Here is an 18,117-nt window from a genome sequence, read left to right as displayed (position 1 = left end):
TTGGCGTCACTTTGACGCGAAAGTGACTTTGACGTCACTTTCAGCGAATAACTTTACATCTGATGCGTTTAAAGACTCCATTTGTCCATTATTTATTTCTAAAGAAACACGAAAATGTATAAAAGGCTCCATTACCTTGTATCTTACATTATGGCCCCGTAGAAGCAATTTTTGTAAAAATAGGCTAACGATTGCGTCATAACCACGCGACTCTGTCGCACAGTAGAGAGATTACCGTATGGACAGGAGGAGAAGCTCCCGGGCAATCGGGGGGACGTGGAGGCAAAATGACAAAATAATTAATCAGAATACTTAGCAAAAGTTTCTCCTGCTCCTAGCTCATGGACACCTCCTACTCACGATCTCCATCTCTGCAAGTTTCTGAAGGGAATGATTCAGATTTCTCTTGGCACAGCTACTAGAAGACAGACGGGTTGCTCACGTCACATCTACGTCATCAAGCTCAGTTTGAGTCTGCACAGTACGCTCGACCATCAGGAAGTGAGTGCTTCTAATTGACTTCACTTGTCTCCGTTGAATCCAATGGGGTCGCTGTGTCCAGTTTATATACTGTCTATGGTATTGCATCAGTTAGGTTAGTACAGTGGGCAGGAGGGTACGTAGGTGTAGTGTTGCTGGTTGCAACAGCACTGCTGGACTGCATAACTTTCCAGCAGACTTGGAAATTAGGCGCCAGTGGTTGCATGCACTTGGCCTGGAAGACCGTGAGTTCCTACCTAGAGCTCAAGTGTGCATTCTGCATTTTACGCGGGATTACTTCTCCAACGCAATAGAGGTGGAAATTGGCTTCTCCACACAGCTCGCGCTGAACAGCGACGCAGTGCCAAACGCTGCTCCTCCTGCATGGACTCCACCACCGCAGCGGCGTCTTGATGTGAGTGATCATATATATTTTAATCACAATTTATGGTTAGGCTAAAGTTAATCCTCTGGGGTCTCAAACGCGCCGGCGCATTTTGCTTGATTTTTTCACATAGCGGCAAAATATGAATATGCCTACAGAGAGTTGACATCAACTCGATAAAACTCATCAGATGCATGTACTTTACGTCGTCTTGCAACCCTGTGAGTCACTCTCCATTTTAGAGACAGCAGCTGTCAATTAATCCATCACTGCGGGTCTCAGGTGCGCTCAGCCCCGCCCTCGGTTCGTCCCCTCTATCTCCGCTGGGGTCTGCCCACTTTTCCAGCATTTTTTCAAATATTGCCAGTGGGTGGAGTCAGGCTCTGACCAGGGGTTTAGTTACTCTTTAAATACCTCCGTCTCGACAGTCCACACTACAACGCGAAAACGGCGTTTTCAAGTTTATCCACTTTGGGAGAGCGTTTTCAAAAAGGATCATTTTTATTAAAGGTGACATTATGCCCCTTTTCACAAGATGTAATATAAATCTATGGCGTTCCCAGAATGAGTCTGTGAAATTCCATCTTAAAATACCCCCAGATAATTTATTACAGCTTGTAAAATTTGGCCTTTTTTGGGTGTGAGCAAAAACGCGCCATTTTTGTGTGTCCCTTTAGGGCGTGTCAACCAAAGTGTTTTAACGCGGCTGGCGTATTTTTCCAATTGTTTTCAGTGGGAGCGCCACATTTTTAAAACGGCAGAGGTGTAATGAGATGAGTTTTTTTACCGGTCGCTGAGAGTTGAAGAATGTTCAACTTTGGGTAAAACCAGCACTAATCACTGTCACTTTTTACCCAGCCGTCCAATCACAGTGGAGAAGGGGCAGGACAAACACCACACCGACCAACCATCACAGCTTGTACAATGTCAACAGGCATAAATAACGGAACAAGATCATTTAAAACAAGAGCCAGAGCAAATATTTTGCAATGTATTGATATTTTTTATATAGAAACAATACAGAAACAAACTATTTATGAAATGAGATACTAACACTTCCGTGGATATTCTGTATGAAAGCAAGCAAAGCTTCTCAACAAAAAAAAACTACACAGCCAAAACGCTTCAAGCGCCCACAGCTAGGTGTCTTCAGCTGGCTAATAACACATTGCTGGACACACAGCCTTACAGAGAGACTCAGGACGAGGTTACACTTTTAGATGCACCTGGACATTTCTGAATGGTTAGTGGATGCATGTATGTTGTTACATTGATTAATCTCATCAACTTGCATGGACCGTCATGTTGAACTTATACACAAGTTGACAGTTCCTTGAGATCTTTATAAAGCCCCGTTCACACCGCCTGTATGTCGCCATAGTCTGTACTGTGACTGACTTCTGTACTTCATAGTGCTGTCACTCTAATCCCAGTTAACAATTTTCGGTTCTCTGTTGGTAAGCTTGGAAAGTTATCTTTTCGTTAATAGAAAGTTCTCTTTAGGTTAGGAATGACAGAAATTAAGACCTAATGTTCCAAATATTAAATGTATAAAGCCTCTACTTATGCAACAGCAGCTCAATTACTGAAACAAATGAAAAATTAAGTAGTGGATTACTGAAATATTAAGAAATAGCTGGATCCTATCTCAGATGAAGGCATAGGTCGGGTGTCGAAGTTCTTTCTATTACTTGAACATACAAAGAAAGGGTGTAAGGGGGAAAAACAAAGACAAGGTTGAGCACACATTCTTCATCTCATTTGTCCTTATCCAATTACTCCAACTAATCCTCTCCCAGACATTTGTCTATGCTTCTGAGTTTGGCTTCCACATGAAACAACCAATTAATAGAGTCCCTTTCTTTGTATGTCCAAGTAATGGAAAGAACTTAACACCTGACTATTACTCAATCTAAGATAGGGTCCAGCCATTTCTTATTTCAGTGATCTCCTACTCATTTAATTTGTTTCAATATTTGGAATATGTTTCAGTAATTGAGCTGCTGTTGCACAAGTAGAGGCTTTATACTACATTTAAGATTTGGAACGTTAGGTCTTTATTTCTGTCATGCTGTGTTTAAGCATTTGTAAATAAGACAAGAAAGATCCATGATTTTTGTATAGGGCAATCTTGAATGAAGACAATGAGATTAAAACTGAGGCGTAACCAGTTTAAGGAAAGGAGGGAAAGAAAACCAACAATTAGTGTCTCATGAAGTTTTATTAGGCTTATGAACCTGAAAAGGAGAAAAAGTCAGTCTCTTCCAGTATCAATTGCCACTTTGGAATAACTTCACAATTACTCATCGTTTGAGAGACCAGTAGATAGAATGTGACCGAGCAGGAGAAAACACAGATTTGGGGATGCGAGGACTTTATCCTAATGATCCCGGGGCATGAATGGGACAGGAACACGAGGAGGTACAAAAGGAGGAGGGCCATAAAACTTTGGGTACAGTGGAGGATAACCTGGGAACTGGTTAAACTGGGCAGCGGTCGTGGAAGGTGTAGTTGTTGCTGGGGTCTCGAAGCGGTACATGTCTGAAGGAAACTTTGGGTACCTGGACTGGTAATGCCATGGTGCTGGGAAACCTCTAGAATTAAAGTGATCTGGATCAAACATTGACATGGGATACATTTGTTGTTGAGGGTCTTGAAGAGGAGTAGTCGTTGTTGGCACAGTGGGAGCTATAGGTCGTTCACCAGGGCGACCATGAGAACATGGAGGATACGACATGGGTTTTCCAAATGGGGAAGGGTAAAACATTTGTCGAGGGTCTTGAAAAGGGAACTGTTGTTGAGGGTCTTGAAGAGGAGTCGTTGTAGGTGGCACAATGGGATCTATAGGTCGTTCACCATGACCATGAGAACATGGAGGATATGACATGGATTTTCCAAATGGGGAAGGGTAAAACATTTGTCGAGGGTCTTGAAGAGGGAACATTTGTTGTTGAGGGTCTTGAAGAGGAGCAGTCGTTGTAGGTGGCACAGTGGGAGCTATAGGTAGCACACCAGGGCGACCATGAGAATATGGAGGATACCACATGGGTTTTCCAAATGGGGAAGGGTAAAACATTTGTTGAGGGTCTTGAAGAGGGAACATTTGTTGAGGGTCTTGAAGAGGGAACATTTGTTGTTGAGGGTCTTGAAGAGGAGTAGTTGTTGTAGGTGGCACAGTGGGCGCTATAGGTCGTACACCAGGGCGGCCATGAGAATATGGAGGATACCACATGGGTTTACCAAATGGGGAAGGGTAAAACATTTGTTGTCGAGGGTCTTGAAGAGGGAACATTTGTTGTTGAGGGTCTTGAAGAGGAGTAGTCGTTGTAGGTGGCACAGTGGGAGCTATAGGTCGTACACCAGGGTGACCATGAGAATATGGAGGATACCACATGGGTTTACCAAATGGGGAAGGGTAAAACATTTGTTGACCATCAACTGGGTCCTGGACCGGAGCAACGGTTGTTGGGGCCAGCGTTGGTTGTGTCACAGGACAAGACATTTGCACTGGAGCCCCCATTATAAGGAGTGGCAGAATATAACGTCCACCCTGTTAGGAGATTTGGGAAGAAAAAGACCATTCATTCCAAGGCCCACTTTTCACTTGGAGCAGAGCTACAGTGCACTCAATCTTTAGTATGCACACTAACCTGTTGTCTGACATGACAGCCCTGGTATGGAGCACCAAGAGAAACATCTCTGCGAGCCCGCTTCAGTGAGAAACCACAGCTGGCTGGCATCTCAGACAGAGACACTGGTGACTCAATTCCTGATGAAGAAATTAATTAATATATTAAAAACACAAACCCAAAACAACTTACCTCGATAAACCAGAGTGTGGCGATTTTGCGTGTCGGAATGTTCGAACCCACACATCTTACTTTAAGAGTAAGTTCTTATACAAGACTTATTCGATTACATTTTTAAATACCCAGTCATGCAATATAGTGGAGCGGCTAAGTGATATAATCGTTCAGTTTAAGATACAAGCGTGAAAATTGGCATGAGCAGTCTCCATGGGTCACTTGACAAGAAAATTGTCCGAGCCACTTGAAATTTCAAGATTTTTCATTTTTCAAGATGGCCGACACCTTAGTGGAGCAGTTAAGCGATAGTGGTTTATTTGGTGATACAAGCATGAAAATTGGCATGAGCAGTCTCTGTGGGTCACTAGACAATAAGCCACTCACAGCTACTTGAAATTTCAAGATGGCGGCCATTTTTCAAGAAGGTCGACACCTTAGTGGAGCAATTAGGTTCATGGCAATTTTCATGCTTGTATCACCAACTAAATTTCTTAAGCCTAACTGCTCCACTAAGGTGGTGGCCACCTTGAAAAATGGCCACCATCTTGAAATTTCAAGTAGCTGTAGGTGGCTTATTGTCAAGTGACCCACAGAGACTGCTCATGCCAATTTTCATGCTTGTATCACCAAATAAACCACTATATCACTTAACTGCTCCACTAAGGTGTTGGCCATCTTGAAAAATTGCCGCCATCTTGAAATTTCAAGTGGCTCGGACAATTTTCTTGTCAAGTGACCCATGGAGACTGCTCATGCCAATTTTCATGCTTGTATCATAAACTGAACGATTCTGCCAAACATAAGCACTTAGCCGCTCCACTAATATAAATGTACAAGTTTCAGGAAAACACTTGCAATTCACGTACATTCTTCTATTACATCAAATTAATATTCATTGGCATTAATGCCACAGCATAATGGTTAAATGAATTTATCACTGAGAAATTCAACACACATGCAATGTTCGATTATTTGTGCACGTAACAAAATTATCTAGGGAATGCGTGGTGGCACAAATCCAAAACAACTAACCTCGATCAATCAGAAAGTGTGGTGTCCTTGATCCTGGAATGCGCAAGGTCATTGAGTCGTTTCCACAGTACACAGAAGGCCCCAGACGTAGCAGCTTAGCTTTAGCAAGGCGGAAACGCTCTTAAAAAGAATAAGTTAATTAGTAATTCCCCATTTAAAAGTAGGTCCCACTTTAAATTAGGATCTCAAATTACCTTCTTCATTTGACCGGTATTCATCAGCCTCTTCTGCTGACCGATCACCAATCAAAAGTTTGCCCAAACGGATTGTGTTTTCAGAGACTGCGCCATAAGGAGTACCCGATTCAAAAAAGGACTCAGGACCAGCTCTTAAAGAAGAACTCAACATGATCACAGACATTGTGAAAAGTAAGATGCCCATTGTCCAAGGCATGGTGAGTTTGTTGTACTACGAGAGCACACAAAAAAAACAGCTACTGAAAGAATCTTGACTACAAAAGATGAGACACTGTGCTATTTGTACTCACTTTTGAATCACAAGCTGATAAAGGTTGACCAATCAAAACTATTTCTCAATCAGCTTATTGTTTTCAGCTGTGCCTCATTAAGCTGAGAGTTAAAGGGGCTGCATTTGGAATAGCCGAGCATTAACGTGAATGACTGATGTAACATTAAAGTTTGTAATACAAATCGTGTCCCATCCTTTATCTTTATCAAAGTAGTAAGAATGACATTCTGAATTAAGAGACACAGTTTTAGGAAATAGTGGCCCACAGCTGATTAGCAGAAGTATTTCAGCTTTAATAAGCATTTTGTAAATCCCATTTAGACCTCAGAGATTTGGGAAGAAATCATCAGAAGGTTATACTGCTGTTGCAACCCCACAAGTGTTTACAAAGAGAATTGGCTTTTGTAGAGCCGACATGTACACAACATGAACAAGCTACAGAGTTTGAGGGTCAAAGTAGACGTTGTTAACGCACAGCCAATGAAGACCATATGCGGGCATTATGAATGATGAAGGTCATTATGCAAATGTGTTACTGCGTTACAAATGCAGGTCAAGAAAGTGAGACTGGAATTCCTGATGACTCGTCGATTCTTTCTTTTGGGAGACAATAACTTTATTTATTGTGCACTTTCGACTTTGCAGACCATAAACAGCATCATTACACATGGCATGCAAGGGAATATTCATAAAAGCACAACAGGGGCACTTTAACTAATGTTGTTAACCAATGTAAATATATTGATCCTTAATGTAAAGGGTTACAGACTCTAATCTATTCAATATTTAGACTTGGAGAATAAAACATATTGTCAGATATAATAAACACAGAACTACATCTAGATCTGTGATGGCAACTAAAAGATGTTGGTTTGAAGAGTGAGTCGAAGGCACTTCATCTCAGGTTGCTCCAGAGACTGTCCATGTAATAAATGTCCCGTAAGGAGATAAAAGAAACTGCTAAATCATTATTTGCTTACAATAAGGTAGCCTACTTGCCATTATTCAAAGGGTTATCTGTAATCCAGGATGAGATTACGGCTTCTGCTCCTTCCAGGGAAGTCATTAATCATATACATGCCATGTTCCACCTTAAAAAGTGCATAAACTAATTAAACTGCAATACGCCCTTAAGTCATGCAGAATCCTTTTAATACACAAAAACATTGTGAAGAGGATAATAAAGGACAAAAGGATGAAAAAGGACAAAAGAATAATAAAGGACAAAATAATAATGGGAATAATGATCATAATGTGGAAAGCTTTTTATTGTAGTATGACAGAAAAATAGAATATGAATTGAACATTTTTTACAAATCGTCACTGCTGAGCTGACAAAGGCATTGTGCATAATATTTACACCAATTCAAATAAATAAAAAGGATTAAATATACAAGATAACAAGTGACATCAACCCCACCAATGAGCAGAAAAATACAACCAAAACCAGCTATCTTATAATAACTCCCATTAAACGAGACTATTTATCCAAATACAGTGAGGAAGACACGTTCTGTGACTGTGCATTAATATGTTGCTCGAATGACTTATCCATTTATTTGGGGAATGACAACAGCCTTTATCATTCATCTGGCTTGATCTGATTATAATTTCCAGTTTTCTCCTCATTAGTGGGGAATGACTTCTTTATGAGATTACCCTCTTTCCTCTGGTCAGTGCTCGAACACAAACAGTGAAGAGACATCAGGCAGTGCACATCGAGAACAGATTGTATTTCATATTGCAGTGCTTTTACTTTTATGATAACATGACAAATTTGTGTGTACCAAGCATAGGTGGATGTGTAACCGTATGCACTGAACTATTCTATATTCTTATTGCTTTTTAATTCAAAATGACCAAAGGAAAAAATACGTATTAAACCACTTTTCTAAACGCTACAAAAAGATGACAGTACCACAGCCAGCTCCTTTAACAAATGTTTACATCTCATTGAAACACGCACAAAATAATGCAGAAAAATTTGAATTTACATGTATTTACAAATGCAAATTTTATAAATATATTCTCTGAAGTCCTAAGGCATCCCTTTTCCAGTTGGTTTGGTCAACATTTGCAGACAGTTCATAACTGGAGGTTAAGAAACAATGCAGACCATGTACTACACCTCTCAAACAGTGGCCAAATGACATATTTTTTGGAGAAAAGAATGTTAGCTTTAAGATATTTTAAGGTTCTGAGTGTTTGGAGTGAAAATATCGCTTTATAAGACTCACGTATAAGAACTCAGGTTCTGAAACTTCTCACGCAGGTTTTTAACCAAACTATGCTGACTGTTCTCCGCTTTTTCAAGTGAGCATGGTGGGTGACCTCCATCCATCCATGCACTACAGTTTTGCTCTTTACTGTTCGCTATTGCAAGTTCAGATTGAGAAAAAGCATCCCATTTTAGTTGATTCTCATTACTATCCTCATCTCTTTCTGCCCTTTCGACAACAGTTAGGTTGGACAGGGTATCTAGACCAGGGTCAAAAAAGTCGTCCGGTTGCTCGAGTGCATGTGATGTCCCCACATCAAAATCTAAAGTATTAACTCTACACAGCGAAGGCAAACCTTCAGCTTCAAGGGTCTTGCTGGAACATGTAGAATCTGTGGATGTACTTCTCTGCACTGTGAGACTGTAGGAAGGGGATGAACAAGACAAGGAACGTGATGCTCCGGACTTCTCCGAAGTCTCTCCGTCGTCCAGAATTCGCTCTGGAAAAGAGTTGCTGCGACCCACTAGGACCGGACGAGAGAAACCGGATACGTCCTCTCGGCTATTATATTTGGAGCGTAGCTCCTTGACATCTGGCCAGTGAAAGCTCTCCGTTTGTACTGGACTTTGTGGTCTCTGGGCATTTAATTTGCAAAAGTATGGCAATTGAGGACTTCCAGGAGAACAGAGGCTGGAAGGTGGACTAGTAGTCTTAGAGTCCGGGATAATGTCCTGCTCATTCAAGGTCGGCAACAGTGTCCTGTCAGGCATGCCTATGCACAAAAGAGCAGTGGTTAAAAGTCTGCTTCAACAAATGAGGGTGCTTACACAGAGTTTACACTATGCCTGAGAACACTGCAAATCCATTGATTTCTAAAGGGAATGGTGCGTCACAAGGATGTGGAGGAACTACACAAGGGTTTGATCAGACATGCAATCCAAACTCTGATTTAGGAATCCATTGACCAATGAGGATTTCAGATCGGAAAGTGCACTTGTACTTTCGGAAATCCAATTCACTGGGTGCTTCTCATTTCTAATTTGTGCATTCTCGTTTTCATTCCTCGCGTCTTAGCTCCACCCCCTTAGGATTCGAGGGACGGATACACCCGTGTATCCTCACTCGTGACTCCCCGGGAAGCTTCCTCGCTCCTCATTCCTCACGGTGCAATTAGAGAATTGAGAAGTCCTTCAAGATGGCTGAGTTCGATCGGTTTCCGGGTCACGGGCTGGAGGACGGAAGAACGAGGAAACGAGGAAGCATCAATTTGAGTATTGAGAAGCACCCACTGTATTCCCACTTGATTTCAATCTTGTTTCAACCTCAAAATGGATCTTACACATTCCTATGCATCAAATGCTCAATCAGAGCCATCTCTATATTGTCTCAAGCCTTTAAGCAAATACATGGATAGCAATGTTCTAGATTGGTAACCAATAAGTTGTAAACAATCACGACTAAGCGATCGCCATCAGGCAAGAAACTTAACCGCAATTTAGGGGGATTAGCCCTCAAGTAAAATTGAATAGTCAGTTTGGAAAAGCAAATGTCTACTCAGACACTACACCCACCTTTCTCCTTTCCCGGAGGTCTCTCCTCCATGACCGAAGACAGGTTCTTGGGTATGAAATTGATCTCTGAGATCTTGGGTCTCTGCCTTACTGCTGGTCTGCTGTTTTTGATCCGCTGACTGTATTGCCTGGCCAACTGGAACACTTTGTTTTTCATCCTCTCCATATCTTGAAGGACGAGGTCTTCCTCATTGGCGGACCTTAAAGAGATGATCCTTGGTAGAGGAGGGTGGTTGACCTTGTGGAACGTGCGATCCTCATTTGGATGGCTCCGAAACTCTTGCATCTTGTCCTTTTCTAAGATGCTGTTGATTGGGGATGAGGTTGAGCTTTCATCGGATTCTTCCAATATTAGTAGAGGTTCCCCAAATCCACTATCAGAGCTCACCTTGCTAGTTTCAGCTTTTGTTTCTTGTACGGGTGTAGTCATTTGGGAATTCTCTAAGTCCTGATGCTCTTCAGAAGACCCAGTTATCTCCACTTCCATGTCTTGCCACACCTTGACCATGTCAGATGCGGGCTGGAATTGCTCATTCCCATTTTGAGGTCCAAGCACGGACTCTTTGCCATTTGCAGAAACCAAAAAGTCAGAATTGTCCTTTGCTTTCTTTTCATTGTCTAAGCCTGGAAGATTAAAGACTGACCATGAAGTTGGCCTTGTTACAGAAGACCCCCTCCTGTGTAATGCCACATCTTCGTCTGCAAGGACATTGAGTTGTTGACTCAGATTACGCACTAGGCCTGCAGGGATGTATGAAAGGCTCTCTCTGCGTTTAACGGCAAAGCTGGTGTCCTGATTCTCAGCATGTTCATAGTAGTGTCTAATCTTATGTATGAGCAATCTGTCCTTTTTGGAAAGGGTGTCTTGTTTCATTTGAGGTCTTTGGTCTGGAATGAACGGGCTGTCAGGAACAGTCTCTGTTAATTGTTCCTGAGTAGACCGTCTAAATTCTTGGGATTCGTCTTTCTCATGAGGCTCTGCACCTTCGCTGAGCAAACCGTTTCTTCTATCTTCCAAAGAGTCGAGATCAAACGACCCTTCGACTCCAAGACTACTACTTTGAGAGAGGCTGCTGGTACACCGCTCTGGGATATCACTTGCCTTGTCCAGCATGGATGAAGGCAAGAGTCCACCCGGCATTTCAACATCAACATCTACCTCCATATTCTGCACATCTTCCGAGAGGTTACTTCGGGATGGAGTCATCCCTTCCTCCATGGATGATAAATCCACACTGTCCTCCTTTATATTATCTCCAATTTCTCGTCCTCCATTATTGAAGTCTACTATCTCTGGATCAGTGTGGCATCGTGCCATTAATGTCCCACACATTTCAGGATGATTATCTGATTGGTCCATCCTCATCTCCTCTGACTCTGTGTTCAGTGAACTGTGTTCCCCAGTTGTGCCCTAGAAAGTGGACAGAGTGAAGAGAGTTATTGCTACAGGAAGCAATGCGGAAGATAAGAAAAGAGGACATGAAGATAACTTAATTCAATCCTTAACATTTCCCATTTGGCTAAGTGACCAGAATGAAAGAACATGTGCAATTTATCTAGCTTTGAGAGACAGCTGCAATTTGTATTCCCAACAAGTCCTTTTGTAAACCCTTTCTTCCCCTTGTTTATGATTAGCCAACTATCAAAAGTGGGGTATGAGGTTCATAATACATGACGTTACCTGTCCAAAGAGAGTCAATATTTCATTCATTTCATCCGGCTTTTCTTCACAAGGTGTCTGGCTGCTCTTGTTCATTGGCCAGTTCTCCCAACAACCTTCCCTGTCCTGGAAGTACACAATACGGCAATTTAACAGATAAAAAAGCGCTACTGAATGACAGCGTTCACATTTGCCAGATGTCATTTATTCTGGGTGTACTTTAGCGACATTTCAACCTTTTGTAAACATTTGCAATTCATTTAAAAGCATCCATGCATTTCAATGTATTTCCACAGACAACTGACCTTCAGAAATTGCTTTTGTGTGTCATCAAACAAAGCACAATAAAACAGGAACCTTTGTTTAATTTAATTACGGAAGGCAAGCCATCCGACCTCCACCCCTAAAATTTGACAGTTAAATTTCCCTTTGAAGTCGAACTTCAATCAAAAAAAAATCTCATTGTGGCTCCAAGTGCAAAAACACTTTGAGACACCCGACGTCCCGTATTATTATGCATTGGATCTTAATAACCATAACACACTGTAACTTCCCCATCATATGTAAACAATCCATTCTACATCAACATTTTTCACATTGACATTTCATCTACCATGAAATAAAACATTGATTCTTGAGACATGGGACAAAACAATATTACCTGCCATTAGTTTTACAAATAATGCATTATGGTAGAACAATTTTTCTTCAGTCATACAGCCCATTCTTTTCCGAAGCCTCATAACGTCAATGATAAATGTTTAGAAAATCACATTTTTAAGATGGCATTCAATTTGCAGGCCAAGACTCTTAAACAAGACACACATGCTTATGGATGATTAGTGGCCATGCGTGCTGTTATATCCATGCAATGATTCATGCAACTGCACATTCAAGAGCATTCAAGCATTAAGCAGAGATCAGCGTGCAGCAGACGGGAATGTGATTGATAGGCATGGTTGTGGCTGCCAGGTTATGCACAGAGAATAGAAAGCAATAGGTGACAGAGAGCCTCACCGTCGTGATCTGATCAAAAAGCAAAGCCTTGGCCCTATACCGCCAGCAGGAGATGGCGGCCAGCACTGAACTGGCAAAGTCGGCTACCTGCTCAACCCCCATCAGATCCTCCTCTTCTCCGTTATCTCCTCCTATCCGGTCCTCTGATGTTGTCTTTGCTTTCTCTTCCTCCTCTAGACGAAGTCTCCTCTCCTCGACGTCATACAGCGAGCTTGTGCTCGATTCGAGATCTTGTCCGTTCTGAACTATCCCAGGTACTGCAGTCTTCAGTTCTGGATTTGAACGTGCCGTGACGTTGGTAGTGGGCAGTATGGAAAGACGGTCTTTATCCACTAATAGAGTACCTTCGCTTTCTGCATGCTGGGCGTCACAGAAAAGTCATGTGATGTCAATGGGCACTCATTAAAAAGTGAATTTACTTCTTTACTACTGCAATTAAGTATGAATTGCATTTATGAAATAAATGCACGACGTATTGTTTCCCATTAATGTGATTTAGCGTAAATACACTACTGGTCTAAAGTACTAAATAATTAAGATATATTCGTGTTTTAAAAGAAGGCTGCATTCAAAAATGCAGTAAAAATTGTGAAATATTATTACAATTTAAAATAGCAGTTTTTCATGTGAATGTATAGTAAAATGTAATTTATACCTGTGATCAAAGCTGAATTTTCAGCATCATTACTCACATGATCCTTCAGAAATCACTCTAATGTGATGATTTGATGCTCAAGAAACATTTCTAATTATTATCAATGCTGAAAACAGTAGTGCTGCTTCATATTTTTGTGGATATCTCTGTGATATGCAATTAAGATAATAAATATTTCACTAATTATGTATGCATTAAATTTATCAAAAGTGACAGTAAAGACATTTAAAATTAGGGATGCACGATACATCGGCCACTATATCGGTCTTGGCCGATATATGTTCATTTTCAATGTTATCGTTATCAGGCTGATAGGAAAATTTGCTCGATATATTAAAGCCGATAAATAATGTATTATTTCCTTCAGCTGAGACACTTCAGATGTGCACTGTTCACCATGATGGGTTTGAATTGCTTGAAATATGATTGGAATCACTTCAAAAAAGGAAAATACAGTAAAGTGTGAGTTAGTCTGCCATATCGGCTACATAAAATTATAATGAGAACATCATAATTGTGTGCTTGGGACATGGATTTTAAATGATGAGACTTTTGTTTTTGTAATCAGGATCTCAAAAATTATATAAAAATTTATCGGCCAATATATCGGTTATCGGCTTTCAAATATAAAGGTATCGGCCAAAATGTTCATTTCTGTGCATCCCCTATTTAGAATGTTACTAAAGAAAATATTATATTTCAAATAAATGAAATATCAAACAATCCTGAAAAAAAAAAAATGCATTACACTTTAAAAAAAAAAAAAAAAAGCTGCAAAATCTAATGTTTTCAACATTGATAATCAGAAATGTTTAGAATATCAGAATAATTTCTAAAGGATCGTATGATTAATAATATTAATAAAGGTTTTTACTGTATTTTTGATCAAATAAATGCAGCCTTGGTGAGCAGAAGAGACTTGAGACATTAAAATACCTGAATTATTAAAAACTTTTTGACCGGTTTAGTGCCATCATAATATCCCATACACCAGTGAATTAGGCTTATATGTACACTAAACATGTGAAAAGCTTGCATTGGAGAGTAAACGTGCAAATCTTACCTTCAGCGTGCCTGAGCGACGTCCATGATTAATTAAGATGATGCAAAGATGAAAGACAAAGATAAATAAAATGTTATTAAAATAGCAATTAAGCAACAGATTATCTATTTATTGTTTGCAAAGCGTCCTGATATGAAGTGATTTTTATATTCTGGTTGCACATAGCACGGCATTAAAAATGTGTGTTTTGCCAAGTCTATGCAAAGATAATTAAATCAACTGCAAACTTAGACACTAGATTTCCAAGACAGGAAACGGGAAAAGCCGAAGTTGGAAATGACAACTTAATCTGGAAGGTGTGAAAGAGTGTGTGTGATGAGTAAGAACTGCTTGGCTTTTCTGCTAATTATAATGCATAATGGACTTGTGCTGGCGAGCCAGGAACAGGTTTGTGGACTGAAAGGAACTGGCGCATGACAAAGCCTCGGGCTGATGGGCTTCATAATTAACATCATTATGTGTGCGGGTGGAGGACCGGGGATGTGGCCTTTGATCCGACGCAGGAGGACGACTCGAGTCTTGTGTGTCTTTGATGCTAAAGCGGGCAGAGGGACCTCAGCGCATACGGGACACGTGTCTCCCACATGAGCGGAAACAAACACGACGCACCTGCCTGAGTCCCAGATGACAGGGATATGATTAGAAACTTTCTTTGTTTACCAACCGGATCTCTGATCTTTTGTATAGCCGCGCTTTTTTAATCAGTCAGTCATTTAAAAAAAACGGCATGCATAGTGGGAGAAGAAAGAAAAAATCTTATTTTATTTGCATATATTTAGTTTTCATCAAAGTGCATATATTTGCTAATACAGCAAGATGATGAAAACATTTTGTTAAAGTCCCCCTGTAGTCAATTTTATCCCTCAAAACTCATCTTTGGTCACCAAAATGACACATTTTTTTATTTTTCCCTTGAAAAAAAATGTCTTCATGCCTTAAAACAGCTTGAATGTAACTCGTGCCTCATTTAGTATGCGTGGTTCTATGAATATGCAAATGAGCCCCGCCTCCACTCACTCACTCAGCTCAGAGATCCACTGGTTGACGATCACACGTTGATCTGATTGGTTGCAAGGTAGTTTGTGACGTCAGAAACACCAGCGATTTCAAAGCGTGTTTTTGAGACTGTCTTTGGTTCACTGCAGTTTTAAGGAGGAAATACTCAGAAATGGTGTCGACTTAGCTTATTAAAGCATATTAAAAACACCATATAGACATATAAACAACTTTAAAAGTGTGATTTTCACCACAGGGGGACTTTAAAGTTTAACAAACTCATTTATGATGGAGGGAAAAACAGCTCGATTGCAGAAACACTGATATTTTGCGAAAGTTTCCCAGGAAGCGACGATGTTGTTCTCTTGAAACATGGGAAGGAAACACTGCTTTATTCGCAAATGCCATATTCAAAGTTAAATTGCAATGAACGGACATAATCTCATGGCAGTTGATCACTATTTCACATTTTGGCAAACTGGTAATGAATTCACGAAATCTTAATCAATCTAATTCACGGACAATCTGCTGTAAGTTGTTTAAGAGTGGAATTTCATGCTTACTTTTCTCTAAAAATCATGTTTTTTTGCGATTCACATTGTTTATTCGAAACAAGCCCCAGTTTTGTGGTCTCAAACTTTTGTGCATCACTGAATGACAACAACAAAAACAACAAAAACGGTTACCTTTAGTGCTTCGTACACTTCGTTTTCCCGGTTCTGTCAAAGATAAACAGAGGATAAAATAAGACACCATGAAATCAACACTGACCATTATTATTTTTTAATGCAATATTGCAGTTTATTATAAATGATTTATCGGTTTTAAATTAGCTGTAATCTTGAATCAGAATGACTTCCTCTCGCAGCTCTGATGATGTGGGCGGGGCAACCTGTCACTCACATGAGATCAGCCAATAGCAAACCACAACCATCCAATCACCTCCCCCACAGACACAATTAAGCCCCGCCCACATCTGTTCTTGCTCCAGAAGCGTTTCTCTCGGATATATGGAACAATAATGAAGAAATATGATCGCCAACTTCCCCTTTATGCCGACTTTAAACAATTATATAGTGGAAATTTAGTTCTGCATTTGAACTTTCACTTATACGAGCGAAGAATCAGCTTCACTCACCAGAACGTCTCCGTTCCTTCAGAGAAACTCCAGAGAAATCGTCAGCCTGAAAGGACGTCGCTTTCTTCAGCCTGTCGGGGCTGTAACGGTACTTTACCGGACCTGAGAAGAAGACAGAACGGGTAAAAACAAAACAGATCGAGAACAATACTAACGTTAGTCGTTCCGAAAGAGTTTCTGTGCATTAAATGTTGAAAATCAGCTCACATGTTGAGTCCATGTCCAGGATGGCGTCTTTGGCCTGAAAGTAATTGCAAAGCAAAGCCAGTGTTTAATACAATATAGCCGATTCATTTAAAGGAGTGGTTGATTATGATTTGACTTTTCTAACTTTAGTTAGTGTGTAATGTTGCTGTTTGAGCTTAATAAACAACATCTGCAAAGTTACAACGCTCAAAGTTCAAAGCAAAGGGAGATATTTGCTTTTAAAGAAATCGCTTTTTAAGGACTGGTCGGGACTACACGACATTCCTCCCGGGTTAGTGACATCACAAACCCTAGAATTTACATAAACCCCGCCCCCGGAACACGATTTATAGATTATCATGACAGAATATGCTAATCAATGACTAGAAGATAACTACACATAAGCTGCATAAATCAAGCGTGCCACACAAGCCCTGAAAAGTGAAGCCAAAACGTCTCGATCGCCCCCCCGGTGACTGGTCCTAGTATAGGTCATTAGCCCCGCCTCCCCGTGTTATTCAACGGGACCAACTAATCAATTTAATTACACTTCAAATATCTTTTTTCCGAAGGTGGTTTCTGTCATTTATTGTAGTTTTTATCACGTTGATGTAAATTCAAGTATTTGTTTTTAAAATAAGTTTTTAGTTAGTTATTTGATGCTATAAAAACGGTGGTGTGACGTCATGATTGACAGCTGTGATTGACAGGTTCTCTGAGTGAAGTAGTCACTGAAGCACTTTTTTCGGGATCTTCGGAGGACTGAGGAGATTGGAGCTTTAAATTTAATATCTAAATTTCTATAATTAATTATTTCACACCGAGAGTGAGGGCGGGGCCTTGATTTCACGGCTTTACTTCCTGCTCACGACTGCGCAGGCTCAAGACCCAAGATGTCAGCGCCATCTCGGGACACTGGCGGCTTCAGTTCTCACCAATGGAAGAGAGCGAAGGGGCGTCGTCCATATTTTTTTACAGTCTATGACATAAATTCACCAACTAACCATTCAGAAATATCCTGTTTTATTCATCTTTGTCCGACTCCGGTTTGAACATTAAAGTTTTTGAAATTTCTAAACTGAAACACACGAGCTCTTGAAGCTCCGCCCCCTGTGCCGGGAGCAGCAGCTCATTTGCATTTAAAGGGACACACACAAAAACAGCGTGTTTTTGCTCACCCTCAAAAAGTGAGAATTTTAACATGCTTGAGATTTACATCTTGTGAAAAGGGTCTGATGTTGAAAATGTTGCAAATGTTGGAAAAATGTTGATGGGACCAACATTCATGGATCTGTTCCATGTGACGTACTTTTTGCGGGATAACCGCGTGATGGTTCTCCAGAATGAGTCTCTTTACGTGATGAGCCCAGAGTTTCTTCTCTTCCACGGTTCTGGCCTGTGAAAATGACAACATGATTAAACCAAACACAACAAAGCGCTT

At 40.6% G+C, this 18,117-nt stretch overlaps 2 protein-coding genes across 2 annotated transcripts in view; both read right to left on the bottom strand.

Annotated features, from left to right (window-relative positions):
• Window positions 1–3,055: 3,055 nt before the first annotated feature.
• Window positions 3,056–6,162, bottom strand: LOC307148186 (uncharacterized protein). The gene is made up of 5 exons (XM_079853541.1): window positions 5,898–6,162; window positions 5,704–5,823; window positions 4,516–4,634; window positions 3,555–4,415; window positions 3,056–3,464 (listed from the first exon to the last, which is right to left on the bottom strand). The coding sequence occupies exons 1-5, from the start codon at window positions 6,094–6,096 to the stop codon at window positions 3,246–3,248; spliced, it is 1,518 nt and encodes a 505-aa protein (XP_079709667.1). The 5' UTR covers window positions 6,097–6,162; the 3' UTR covers window positions 3,056–3,245.
• Window positions 6,163–7,413: 1,251 nt separating this feature from the next.
• The window catches only part of LOC307148544 (pleckstrin homology domain-containing family G member 3-like), a 62,784-nt gene continuing 52,080 nt past the window's right edge, over window positions 7,414–18,117 (bottom strand). The window contains exons 11-19 of the mRNA XM_079854152.1: window positions 17,986–18,072; window positions 16,698–16,731; window positions 16,491–16,592; window positions 16,039–16,071; window positions 14,357–14,460; window positions 12,639–12,998; window positions 11,643–11,747; window positions 9,962–11,372; window positions 7,414–9,162 (exon numbers count right to left, since the gene is read on the bottom strand). Of these exons, the coding sequence (XP_079710278.1) occupies window positions 8,405–9,162; window positions 9,962–11,372; window positions 11,643–11,747; window positions 12,639–12,998; window positions 14,357–14,460; window positions 16,039–16,071; window positions 16,491–16,592; window positions 16,698–16,731; window positions 17,986–18,072 (2,994 nt within the window). The 3' untranslated portion in view covers window positions 7,414–8,404. The remainder of the gene's footprint in view (window positions 9,163–9,961; window positions 11,373–11,642; window positions 11,748–12,638; window positions 12,999–14,356; window positions 14,461–16,038; window positions 16,072–16,490; window positions 16,593–16,697; window positions 16,732–17,985; window positions 18,073–18,117) is intronic.

The sequence above is a fragment of the Squalius cephalus genome, assembly GCF_949319135.1.
Source record: "Squalius cephalus genome assembly, chromosome: 20".
In the NCBI taxonomy this organism is placed as follows: domain Eukaryota; kingdom Metazoa; phylum Chordata; class Actinopteri; order Cypriniformes; family Leuciscidae; genus Squalius; species Squalius cephalus.
Note: the sequence above shows the minus strand (reverse complement) of the source record. Positions and strands in the feature narration are given on the sequence as shown.

Bases quoted from the DNA above. Each gene is read 5' to 3' on its own strand.
- LOC307148186 (XM_079853541.1), bottom strand. From the start codon at position 6,096: ATGCCTTGGACAATGGGCATCTTACTTTTCACAATGTCTGTGATCATG. The intron at 4,635-5,703 runs GTTAGTTGTTTT...TTTCTTCATCAG, and splicing joins ACACTTTCTGATTGATCGAG to GAATTGAGTCACCAGTGTCT. The intron at 4,416-4,515 runs GTTAGTGTGCAT...ATCTCCTAACAG, and splicing joins GCTGTCATGTCAGACAACAG to GGTGGACGTTATATTCTGCC.